Source organism: Microtus ochrogaster, chromosome 10 (genome assembly GCF_000317375.1).
Source record: "Microtus ochrogaster isolate Prairie Vole_2 chromosome 10, MicOch1.0, whole genome shotgun sequence".
Lineage (NCBI taxonomy): Eukaryota > Metazoa > Chordata > Mammalia > Rodentia > Cricetidae > Microtus > Microtus ochrogaster.
The window spans coordinates 67,499,788-67,512,575 of record NC_022016.1 but is presented as its reverse complement, the minus strand read 5'-3'; the positions used below and the strand labels follow the sequence as shown (position 1 = coordinate 67,512,575).

General features: G+C 35.6%; 1 protein-coding gene across 3 annotated transcripts in view; it reads right to left on the bottom strand.

Moving 5' to 3' along the window:
* The window catches only part of Efcab7 (EF-hand calcium binding domain 7), a 53,462-nt gene that overhangs the window by 32,216 nt on the left and 8,458 nt on the right, over positions 1-12,788 (bottom strand). For all 3 annotated transcript variants that reach the window (XM_005353456.1, XM_013348504.1, XM_026782242.1), the window contains 4 exons: positions 12,533-12,619; positions 11,320-11,503; positions 10,790-10,908; positions 4,095-4,236 (listed from right to left, as the gene is read on the bottom strand). In XM_005353456.1, the coding sequence (XP_005353513.1) occupies positions 4,095-4,236; positions 10,790-10,908; positions 11,320-11,503; positions 12,533-12,619 (532 nt within the window). The remainder of the gene's footprint in view (positions 1-4,094; positions 4,237-10,789; positions 10,909-11,319; positions 11,504-12,532; positions 12,620-12,788) is intronic.

The following is a 12,788-nucleotide window of genomic DNA, read 5'->3' as shown; positions in this document are numbered from 1 at the left end:
AGGGAGGAAGGGAGGGAAAGGGAAAAAACAAATGAAAAGTTGAGTCTATGTCATGAAGAACCAAATAGCATCTTTTGTTTCTAAGAAAAGACACTTTATTTTTATTTGCTTTGCATAATGATAACACAGTAACTGTCTAAAGTAATGCTTTTTTGAAATATAACTGCCATTTTCTTCACTGTTGTTCAACATAATGCTTGAAGTCTTAGCTAAAGCAATAAGATAAGAGAAAGAAATATGTGAGATATAAATAGGAAAAAATTAAAGTGCTTATTTCTATTTCCTACTATCCATAGTGGCAGGTGGCATGATTCTTTACTTAAAAGACCCTACTGAATCAGCGAGAAAGCTCTTGAACCTAATAAACACTTAACAGTAAAACTGCAGGTTACAAAATTATATCAATGGTATACTTGCAGAGAAATAAATTGGAAAAATATTCTATTTAAAACAACTCCAAAGAATTAAGTAAATTTATGAATATATCTAACCAAAGAAGAGAAAGATCTCTACCATGAAAACTTCAAAGTATTGAAAAGGGAAATCAAAAAAGACAGTAGACGATGCAAAGACACTATATACTCCTGCACTAGCAGAATTGCTATTGTGAAAAGGACAACACTAACCAAATTTAGTTATAGATTTAATTTAACACCTATCAAAACTTCACATGTTTTGAAAAAGCAGCACAAGAGTTTGTATAAAGCATAAAGAACCATGAATAGCCAAAGGAAGAGTAAAGAGTAAGAACCCTGATGTAGCTATTGCGAAACCCGACCTCAAACTGTGTTACAGAACTATAGTCACACAGATAGCCTGGGACTGGTACAAAAACAGATTAGTGGAATAAAATAGAGGACCTCAAAACAAAACAACAAACCTATGTCCATTTTGTTTTTGGTAAAAGAAGCAAAAATATACATTGGAGAAAAGATAGCCTCTTTGACAATGTGCTGTCAAAACTGACCTCCCACCTGCAGAATAAATTTAGACTCTTATTTTTCACTGTGTACAAAAATCAATTCAAATTGGATCAAAGACCTTGATTTAAAACATGAATCACTGAAACTTCTAGAAGAAAACATAGGGGATACCCTTCAAGACATTGAGGTAGAAAAATGAACTTTTTAAAATAGAACAGCAATAGCACAAGTACTAATGCAGTATCAACAGGACAGGACTACATCAAGATATAAAGTTTCTGTACAGCAAATGAACAGACAGCCTTGAGAGTGGGAGAAAAGTCGTAACCAGCTACATGTAAGACAATATCCAGAATTTATAAGAAATTGAAGAAATAAAATGCCAATGAAACAAAACTACCAATAAACAGGCAAACATATGTAATATTTTTTAAAGAAACACAAATGGTTAATAACTATTTGTATTTATTTTTATTTTATGTGTATTTGGTGTTTGGCCTGCATATATGTCTGTGTGAGGGTGTCTGATCCTCTAGAACTGGAGTTGCAGATAGTTGTCAGCTGCCATGTGGGTGCTGGGAATTGAACCCAAGTCCTCTGGAAGAGCAGTCAGTACTCTTAATTGCTGAGCCATGTCTCCAGCTCCATAACTACATCCCCAGGCATCAGGGAAATGCAAATTAAACCTTCCGTGACATACTACCTTACTCCAGCCAGAATGCCTATCACCAATATTGTGAGTTTGGGGCAAGAAAGGAATACTTTCAGATGCAAACTAATACAGGCATCCTGAAAAATAGTTTGGATATTTCTTCAAAAATTAAAAATAGAACCACCATATGACTTGTTATTTTACTCTACCATGGAGATATTTGTACCTCCACATTTATTGCTTTACTAACTATGTGAAGAACTGGAATCAACCTACATGTCCATCAAAAGATAAATGGGTCATGAAAACAGTGTGTGTGTGTGTGTGTGTGTGTGTGTGTGTATGAATAACTATTCTCTCTAAAGAAAAATGTAATCACAAAACTTGCAGGGAAATGAATGAACTTGGAATGCATACTATTAAGTAAGGTCACACAATCTCAGAAAGAAAAAGAACCTCCATCTCTCTCTCACATGTAGAATCTAGGCAATAATATCTGTATATATCTACATACAATTATATAGATATAGGCAAATGTACATGTAGATGCAATACAACATGCAGAAAATGAAAAAGGAAAGGCTAAATGTTAGGACTAAGGAAGAAATGAATGGCTATTCTAACTATATAGAGATTTACAGAGTTGTATAGTCTTCAGGCTGAGAAATGTGTTTCATTAAAGTATTTTTAAATAACAAAGTTTAAAATTAAAAAGGACAAAAGAATGCTTGTTTCTAGATAAAATATTATATATAAGATACCCTAAAGACTAACAGTATCAGCAAAGTGACAGTACACAAATTAACAAACAAAACCCGGTAGCCATCTTCTATGACAATAACAAACCATGAAAATAATCAATCCACAATGCCTCAAAACAAGAAACCCTTAAACACCTAACCAAGGTGACAAAAAACTTTTACAATGAAAAATGTATTTTTAATAAGCTTTATTATTTTTTAAAAAAATTGCTAATAAATAAAAACATCTTTATAACTTTAAAACAAAAGAAACTGAAGATAACATTGAAAGAGGAAGAAACCTCCCATGGTTACTGACGCTAAGACTTAATGTTGTAAAAATGGGTATTGTATCAAAATCAGAGACTCAAGACAATGCCCTCCAAATGTCCAATGATATTCCTTATAGAAACAGAAAACACAATCTTAAAACTCTTATGGAAGCATAAAACACTCTGGAGAGCCAAAATGCTCCTGAGCAAAAGAGTATTTCCAACAAGGATGTAAACAAAACGAAACCCTTCTAAAGTGCTGGTGTCAACCAGGCCAGACACCATGGAAATCAATATGGAAGTTTCTTGAAAATCTCAAACCAAATCTACCATGTGACCCAGCTGACGGTTTACCCAAAGGACTCCAATTCAACATATTATAGCGATATTTGTGCATCAATGTCTATAAGCAGCACTGTGTAAGTGTTCAATGACAGAGGAACAGATAAGAAAGTGTGGTATAATCATACATGCAGTCACACAGATAGAAACTTTTTTTTGTTGTTTTGTTTTGTTTTTTGAGACAGGGTTTCCCTATGTAACAACAGTCCTAGCTGTCCTGGAACTAGCTCTTGTAGGCCAGGCCGGCCTCGAACTCACAGGGATTCACCTGCCTCTGCCTCCCGAGTGCTGGGATTAAAGGCATGCACCACCACTGCCTGGCCCAGATGGAAACTTTTTTTAAGTGTAAAGAATAGTCAAGTTCTGTTGTCTGAAGGAAGATAAATATAATGGAGATAATCGTAAATGAATTATCATCTATTTTCTCTCAATTGTAGTTCCAAGGTTTTAATAAAAATATATTGTTAGTGTGTATGCATGATGAGAAAGAAAAAGTTGTGGAGGAGGTCATATGGCATAGTGCATGTGTGGAGGTCACAGGCAATTCTATGGAGTTATTTCTCTATTTCCACCTTTACATGGGTTTCAAAGATTAAATATATCAGGCTTGTGTGCCAAGTGTCTTTACATGCTCAGCCGTCTTGCCAACACAGGTTCCTAGATTTTATATAGACACATAAGATCCTGTATGTATATATGACATACAAGTAGAAGTCAAACTGCTTAGGTTAACCAAAGGCACTAGGGAAAAATGGGAAGACAAGGAGGATTTGGGGGGATTTATTCACTGTATAGTATATTTGTATTAAAATGTACTTATCTAACTAAACATCATATATGAAGAATAAACACAATGAAAAAATTTAAAACTAAATAAAACCACACATTTCTTGGGCAGATTATTTTCTTAAGTAGGACTAGGAAATATAAAGTACTTTCAGAGAATATAAATTGGTATTTTAAAAATAAAAATAGATAAGTAAAGCAGCCTCAGTCTTTACTCCCAGATAGATCTCTGTGAGTTCAAGGTCAGTCTGGTCTATATAATGAGTTCCAGAATAGCCAGAGGTACACAGTGATACCATGCCTCAAATGAATGAATGAATGAATGAGTAAACAAAAACACATACATACAAACATAAACAAATAAATAATTTAAACTTGCCGTCAACTTGACTCAGATTCAATGGTTTAATTGTTAGATAAAGCACTGATCTTTGAGCTATGTGCATCTTGTACTGATGACTAACGACTTCACCATCTTCTTCTAAAAAGAAACAGCCTTTTGACTGCACATACTGCCAGTCCTGAAATGAAGGGAAACATTTTCAAACAATATTTATTAAATGTTTCAGCATGCATAGTAATGATGAGAAAATGAGAGACGACCCTAAAGAAATGTCAGACATACCTATTGCCCTCCCGGAGTGTACAAACATAGGAGAGAAAATGCAGACATAAAATAAATCAATCATAATTGTCAAATATAAATTGCATGTATTTTTCTAAAATCTTGAGAACCAGAAATGTTTTAAATTTTGCTTTGTTCCTTCAGGTTTTGGAATAGCTGTTTATACATGACATGACATGACATCTTTGGAATGAGACCCAAATCTGAACAGGAGAGTCACCATTTCTTAAGCACGTTTTTTACACATAGCCTAAGGGTTGACAGAGGTCTCTGTCCTGCCTGGTCCCACAGTCGTTCATCCCAAAGAAATACACAGAGTCTTACATGAATTATAAACTAGTAGGCCTATTAGCTCAAGCTTCTTATTATCTCTTATAACTTATATTAGCCCACAATTCTTGTCTTTATTAGCCACGTGGCTTGGTGCCTTTTTCATCAGTGAGGCATTCTCATCTTGCTTGCTCTGTGTCTGGCTTTCTCTGTGATGACTGCGGACTGACCCTTTCCTCTTCCCAGAATTCTCCTGTTCTCATTGCCCTGCCTCTACTTCCTGCTTGGCTACTGGCCGATCAGCATTTTATTAAACACGCACAAGAAACAAATCTATACAGGGTAAAGCCACTGTCCCACAGCACCTAAGTATGCAGCACGTGCCACAAGCTGGGGTGCAGCCATCGCATGAGGGCAGGTGTGGGGTGTTGTGCTTGTGGCATCAGGTTACTATTTACAATTTGGAGGGCTTGGGAGAATTTCAGATCTTGCAACTTCCCATCAGAGATGTCAGCTCCTTGTAAAGATAGAGAGGGTCTAAAGGCAATCTAGGACATCCATTTTGGTAGAGAGGCAAAGGTTGGAAAACAACACAGCAGGCATGATATCACAGTTCAGAAGTCTTCCTCTCCCATCTACCAGTTGTATTCTGAGTTCTGATCTACTTTGCATTTAATATCTGCCATGAATACTGGGCATAGCAACTTTGCTTATAATCCCAGCACTTGGGAGGCAGAAATAGGAGGATGTCTGCAAGTTTGTGGCCACTTTGGCATACTCAGAAATCCAGGCCAGTCAGGGCTACAGTGAGACCCTTGCTCAAAAATAAAACACACCAACAAAAAACTACCATGATTTTCTAAAGTGAACTTTAAATGAAGTTTCACGTTTCTATTATAAATCAATAATATAATATATAACATAAACATATACAGTAAATGATACAATGATGGAGCATTATCATTTATATTCTTAATGGTTGAACAAACTTAAGTGTTTAGCTTACCTGCAGCAGCTCTCCATATTTTTAAAGCTGGTTCCCTCCTACCACTGGGATCTGGGGATTGAACTCAAGTTGTCAAGACTCTACCTACTGAGCCTTCTCACCGCCCTAAAAGAACTTGTTTTCCTTAAATGTACTTTGTTTAGAATATTAGTAGTTAATGTGATTTGTGACATTTGGGAAACTAAAGAGAAGTTGTTCATGGCAGTTCTTCTGGGGGCAGTGCCAAGGGCTGACAGGAAATGGCTTTAAAAATCTAGCTGAGAAGGTTAGCATTTTTATTAGATATCTTTCCCATGTTCCAGTTCTGGAAAAAATGCTATGAAAGAAAAAGAATTTGTAAGTTTCTATGGAAGACTGCCAAACTCCATACTGTAATATTACACTGAGGCTAACAGGCCTGGAACAGCAGGGCATCCCTACACAAAGGTAGGGCAAGTGCCACACGACTGACCCCGAAAGAAGAACTGTAAATGACATCACTAGGAAACCTTGCGCAGCACTGCTTATAAAGAAACAAGTGGGTTTCTTTAGATTCACAAAACTTATTAAACATACAGTGCTATTCAACTTGAATTTTATTTAAAACAGACTTTCAATCACAAAGGTTTTTTGTTTTTGCTTTTTTTGTGGGGGGAGAGGAATCTTGGGTTCAGACTAACACCCTAAGAATGAATGAATCCAAACCAACATGCTATAAATTAAAAGTAAAAAAAAAAAAAAAATACTGAGAAATTGTCTAAATTGTTTAAATAAATAAATCTAAATAGAATACAGATACGGCTGACAGTTTGAGTTTATGAATGTACACTGAGTTTTAAAATGATTTTAGCATAACAGAGGAGGAAATTCTATGTGTAATACATTTTTTGACAAATAAAACAGCTTGTAATTCTTAGAGCGGGCATGAGGTGGTGCTAGATTCTACCAATTTGAGAACATTCCTATAAGTGCAAAGGACTTCACTGGTGACACATGGTTTACTTATCCCATTCATAAGAAATAAGGAAATACTAAAGACACAACCTACAGATTTTAAAGTAGAAAATAGTGATCGCAAATGAATTAGTGAAGTTCATCTTTCCTGGGTAGCTCTGGTAAACTCTTGTCCTTACATACAGTTCTACCGCAAGCAGACCTGACACCGTGACAGCACGGGAGGTTGTCATCTCCACCACTCTTTACCGAGAGTTGGTGTCATGCCCTTTCAGGAAGCTATTCGCTTTCGTTGTTTGAAATGCGCTCTTAATTTTTTGTCACTAAAGAATTCTTTAAAATAAAAGGTTAAGCAGATGATGTATGAAGGAAAACTGATATGGATTATCTTTTAGTTGATGGATCAATTGATTAACATTTTGTAAAGGAAACATAACTAGTGCTTTAACAACATTAAGACTGAGTCATTATCAATTTGTATTATATATTTATATGCATAATTGTATTATGCACTTGTACTGTTTTGTAGAGAAATTTGTGTATGAAATATGGTATGCTTCACATGTACATGGTTTATGCATATATAACATGCTGTGAATACATACAGCTTGATATTGTATGATACATGTATGTATACTATATATTGTTGTATGGTATGTGTCATATACATATCTAAAAACATGTTTAGATGACATATATTTAGGCAAATCCCAATTAAGAGTATAAACAGGCAGGTTACATCTCTGGAGCTTACCACTGACGACTTGTGGCCTACTCTAATTTCAGTAGTGACTGGTTTATAGCAAGGAAGTTAAAGGTATTCCTCTCTCAAGGGAAAATTCTTGACATTTCTTGAATATTACTGAACCTAACTAGATAGAATCCAAAATTAAAAAGGGAATAGTGATAGAGTGTTGAAGTATGAGCAATAGGAAGTCATACATGTACAGTTACTGGCACATTCCTATTTTCTTCCTGTAATTCAAATCTTTCATAAATGTGTGGATATATGATTTAAAACCTGGCTGCTAAGCATGGTGCCTACAGTTCAGCTACTCTAGGAGGCTGAAACAAACGACTGCCCGAGCCTGCGAGCTCAAGTCCAGCCTGGACAAACCCAGCAAGACCATGTGTTCTTAGAAAGTGAGCAAAAGCATAGGAGGAAGGAAGAAGGGAGGAAGGGAGAGAGGGCAAAGAGAGAGACTCTGGCTTATACTTGCCCCATGGCAACAAATTCACACTTCTGAAGCCTCTCGCTTTCTGTGCAATCCCACTCTTCCCTGTCCCACACAAACTGAGGTACCAACTTTCTTAAAGTACTTGAAGAAGATTAATTTAGCTGTCTTATTAGTAATTTCTCTTGTATTTTCACAACCAAATACTAGAATGGTCCTAAAATTTCACAAATGTATTTAACATCTACAAAAATAAAACTGCTTCTAAGTAAAATGCCAACAGAAAGAGCTGACCCCTGCTGAGTGACAGAAAGCCTCAGACTAAAGCACGGGCTCACTTAGCAATGTGCTCAGCGCTTGGATAAGGGTGGGAACAGGAGGATCAAAACTTCAAGATTATCCTTGATTACACTGGAAATCTCTATACAGCCTTGGATAGTCTGTCTCAAAAGTCAAAATAACAGTAATTTTGGGTCACTTCATCTAAGAAATACCATATAATAAACAAAGAATGCTAAGAAATGCAGGGCCAACATTTCTGAAAGAAATTAATATTTATATTAAAATGAGGGATTAAAATGAAAAAGTTGACAAAGATGGCTCAGCAGGCAGAGGTACTTTCCCTAAGTTCAGTCCCTGGGATTCACAAACAGGAAGGAGAGAACCAGCTCACAAGAGAACAAGCTGCCCTCTGACCTCCACATGCACTCTGCTGTAGGTGCACACACACATAAGGAATAAATGTAAACAACATTTTTAAGTTGACAGTATGTCAACTTCTTTTAATAATTAAATTCTTAATATTTTTTAAATCTAATTTTCAATCATCACCAACATTCCTTCTTGATGTTTAGGTGAAAAATGTAAGCAGACTCTTTTTTCTTTTATAACCACTAAGGCCTGCAGACTAATCCTGGGACTGTCTATTAGAACCCTCCCATTCCTAGTACACTCAATAACTACCTAGGCCAAGCTAGCATCACTACACACACAGATAAGGCTATCAGCCTCTCAGGTAAGTCTTCTCCCATCTCCATTCACAATCCAATTCCAGAAGAACTGTTCTTAGACTAGACTTTCATTTCATTTCCATATAAAGAACTGCAGTCATGTCTTAGGTCTATAATACTTTTTTTTTAAAATTTAAGTGACTATGTCCCTAATACTATGCTAAATGCTTTGAAATCGATTTAGGCCAGGCAATGGTGGCACAGGCCTTCAATCCCAGCACTCGAGAAGCAGAGGCAAACAGATTTCTGTGAGTTTGAAGCCAACCTGTTCTACAGAGTTAGTTCCAGGACAGCCAAGGCTACAGAGAAACTCTGTCTTGAAAAACAAAAAACAAACAAATAAACACAAACAAAGAATTTAGATCCTTTAAAATATATTAAATAAAGTTATTCCCAATTTATAGTTAAAGAAAATCAGACTCAAAAGAGGGGTTGTTAAACCTGCCCCCATTTACACAGTCACTAGGGGAATAGCTAGAATTTACTTTCAGGTGTGTTATTCTGAGCTCTTTGATCAGTTCCAAGAAAACTCTTTAACAGAGTATTCAATCAATAAATATGTATTATAACAATGAAATACAATGCTATGCTACCTTGGCATATGATAGATAATAATCAAATGGAAATTTCTTCAATTCAAGTCCATATTTTACACCAAGCAAAATAATTGACACACATTACTTTATTAGAAATTATTTGTTGGCTGGGTGGTGGTGGCACACGCTTTTAATCCCAGCACTCGGGAGGCAGAGGCAGGCAGATCTCTGGGAGTTCGAGGCCAGCCTAGTCTACAAGAGCTAGTTCCGGACGGGCACCAAAGCTACAGAGAAACCCTGTCTCGAAGAACAAAAACAAAACAAGAAAGAAAGAGAGAGAGAGAGAGAAAGAAAGAAATTATTTGTTGGATGACCTAAAGGAACTGTATTAATGGCAAGAAGAAAAATCTTATGATTCAATATAATCTATTAATATTTATATCTCTACATGATGACTAAATTTAAACTTTAGAATTAGGTAAATCATAATCAGGCTAATATTTTAACATTTAACTTAATTACAAAATGAAAACAGGTTCTATTGGTGAAAAATAATACTGTTGAAACACAAAATATGTGTGAACAAACTGGACATGCACACCAAATTGTTTAGGGTGTATAGATTCCTAAACAGTCAGAGCAAAATTCCTTAGAGATGATGTTTTAAAATTTTAATATAGAACAAATGTCACTGTCTAGCAATTTAAAGATATAAGGGACTTCAGAGTTCAATAACAAATACAGAGTTGTTATTTGAAACAAGAATGCAGCTCTGGAGAACAATCAGTTCAGTTCTCTAACAGCAGTTCTAGTGTGTGGTCATAACCATTTCCCCCTTCTACAGAGGTCTCCAGGTGCACATTTTTAATGTATCCTAGCAGTTTCCAGTTAATGTTTTATATTTCTGTAGCTATTATTTTCTGCTGAAAGAAAACTAGTAAAAGTTGAGTCTAAAAAGGGAAAACAAAGGAAGAAGATCAATATTAACACTCAACAAATATTGACTTAGCAAAGTGACTTTGTAGTCTTTCTCTCACAGGAATTGATATTGAATGGATGATTTATTTACACAATACGTAGGGAAAGTATTTGTAAAACAAAACATTTTACTTGTCAAGGTACATAGATAATTAATCTATTCATCAAATTTAAAAATTGAAGAGTCACCATTTTCAAACTAAAGACCTTATACATAATAATATTCTTGCTCACTCTTTTTACTTTAAAACATCATAACCAAACTCAGCAATATAGCTCAACAGACAAAGGTGTCTACAGTCAAAGTGCACAACTCACATTCTGTCCTGACTCCACCAGGTGCAAGGAAAGAGCTGACTCTTTCATACATAAATAAAATCTAATTTAAAATATTACAAATAGAAATACTGCATTCTATAGGAAAAACTCAAATTAGTTCACAAACTCCATTGGTTCCCTGTGAACATTCAATAATTATTAATGATCTTAAAGCCAGATACTTTTCAGAAAAAGTTGATTTTGTTCATTTAAAGTACTGTACCTTTAGGTTTGGCTCTGTTAACTTTGAGTCTCGGTTACTATTAGCACTCATGGTAATTGTGAAGGAAACAGATGTTTTGAACTTTCTAGTTGTTGACAGCAAGGAAGGGCTTGCGTCACCTGTAAAGGAAGAGATTTGGTCTTCTATGAAAAGTGGTTGGCAGCAGTTAATCTCTAGACACAGGGCCACACAGTCTACCACTCTCATTTCACTCTGTTCTTCCTACTGAAATGCAGTTAGAGCTTTATATAGATCAGGCCTTAATGGTTTTAATTTATGTGCTACTAATGTAAGATTCTTTATTTCAATATGTCATCTTTTAGTCTGGAATTTTAGTTAAATAAAATATAATGAGCACAGCCAAGTGAAGTTTCATAATAAAATTTTACTTCAGTAGATTTTTACTGCTAAGAAAGTCTAGGTACGGTCTCATTTACTTTATTATTGATAACTAGAAATGAAAGAAATTGTTGCCTGAATTATGATCCATCATCTCTAATCAAGAAAATTTTAGTATTGAAAGTAAATACCTTTACTTAAGAAGGTTTCCTGGTCATTTTTTCTTATGATTCTAGGTGACGGTTTTGGTGCTCTTTCAGGGGACCCTTCCATGTGGCTTCCAAACTGTTGGCGTCTTAGTTTACTGTCAGCCTCCAGTCTTTCTCGAGCAGTCCTGAGACACTGCTCGCTGGTTGTCATATATAATTTACAAAACTAAAGGAAATAGAAGAAAGTCAGCTGGTGGGGAAAATGTTCTGTCCGACCTCTGGGAGGCGAGGGAGGCATATCACATTAGTAGGCAAGGAGGAGGCCAGTCAATGAAACGTGTTTCTTACTTTACTTGTTGTTCATGTTATTTTCCCTGAACCAGACTGCCCAGCCCCAAGCGACCTAGTGAAATGTGGCCATCAATCAGTGAGGTCACACTCCGAGTGAAAATGAATGGCACACCAGGAAAGGTGATTTATTTTTTTTTTAACAAGACACATAGACTTGCATTTGTTCTAAATAATTTTTATGACTGTTCCAGCCCAGAAAAGGTTCACTTCTGAAGGGAGTCTCTATGCTTGTTTGTATACCTGTATGCATTTTAACTTGGTTATATGGGTTGAGTGGCCCTTATTCAAAATGCTCCAACCAAAAGTATTTTGGATGACTTCAGATTTTGGAGCATTTGCAGATACATAGAATATCTTATGGTATCTAAGTCTTAACTGAGAAATATATTTATGTTTCACATACTGCTTATACAAATAGCCAGAGGAAGTTTCATGCAATACTTTTAGGAGGCCTCACATGGCTCACACATGAAACTTAGCTTCAGATTATGAAGCATTTCGTATTTTGAATGTTGAGGTTAGGGATGCCTGCCCTATACTATTTTAAATATAATCATCAGATCATAATTGTGAGACTGAAGAGGATAAATTAAAATTACAATGAGTATTCAGTTTATAACTATGCCCTTGTCCATATTAAAAAAAAAAAAACACTGTATAAGGGCTGGAGTTGCTTCATGGTACAATGTTGAGCATGGATGAGGCCCTTGGTTGACTACAATAATAACAAACACACATATCTGATATGGTCTAATCATTTCACAATGTATACATGTATCAACAGCATCTATGTATACATTATCAATATACACCATTTTGTCAGTTATACATTAGCAGCACTGGGGAAAATTAAAAGTGATTCCCTTCACAGCATGCAGGTTCATATCAATAAGGGCTCATCTACCTTCATGTAGTCAAACTTTCCATTAGCATTTACATCAGCCAAACTTATCACAGCATTTACTTCTTCCTTAGTCATCTTCTCACCTCTCTAGAAATAAAATAAGATTTGTTTTAAGACAACAGAATCAATGTTTTGTTGTTTATGGTGATGGTAGAAATACATTTTTGGGTTTTTTTTTTTTTTTAGTCAGTTTCACTATATAACCTGGCTGACCTGGTACTTACTATGTAGACCAGGTTGATCTGGAACTCTCAGA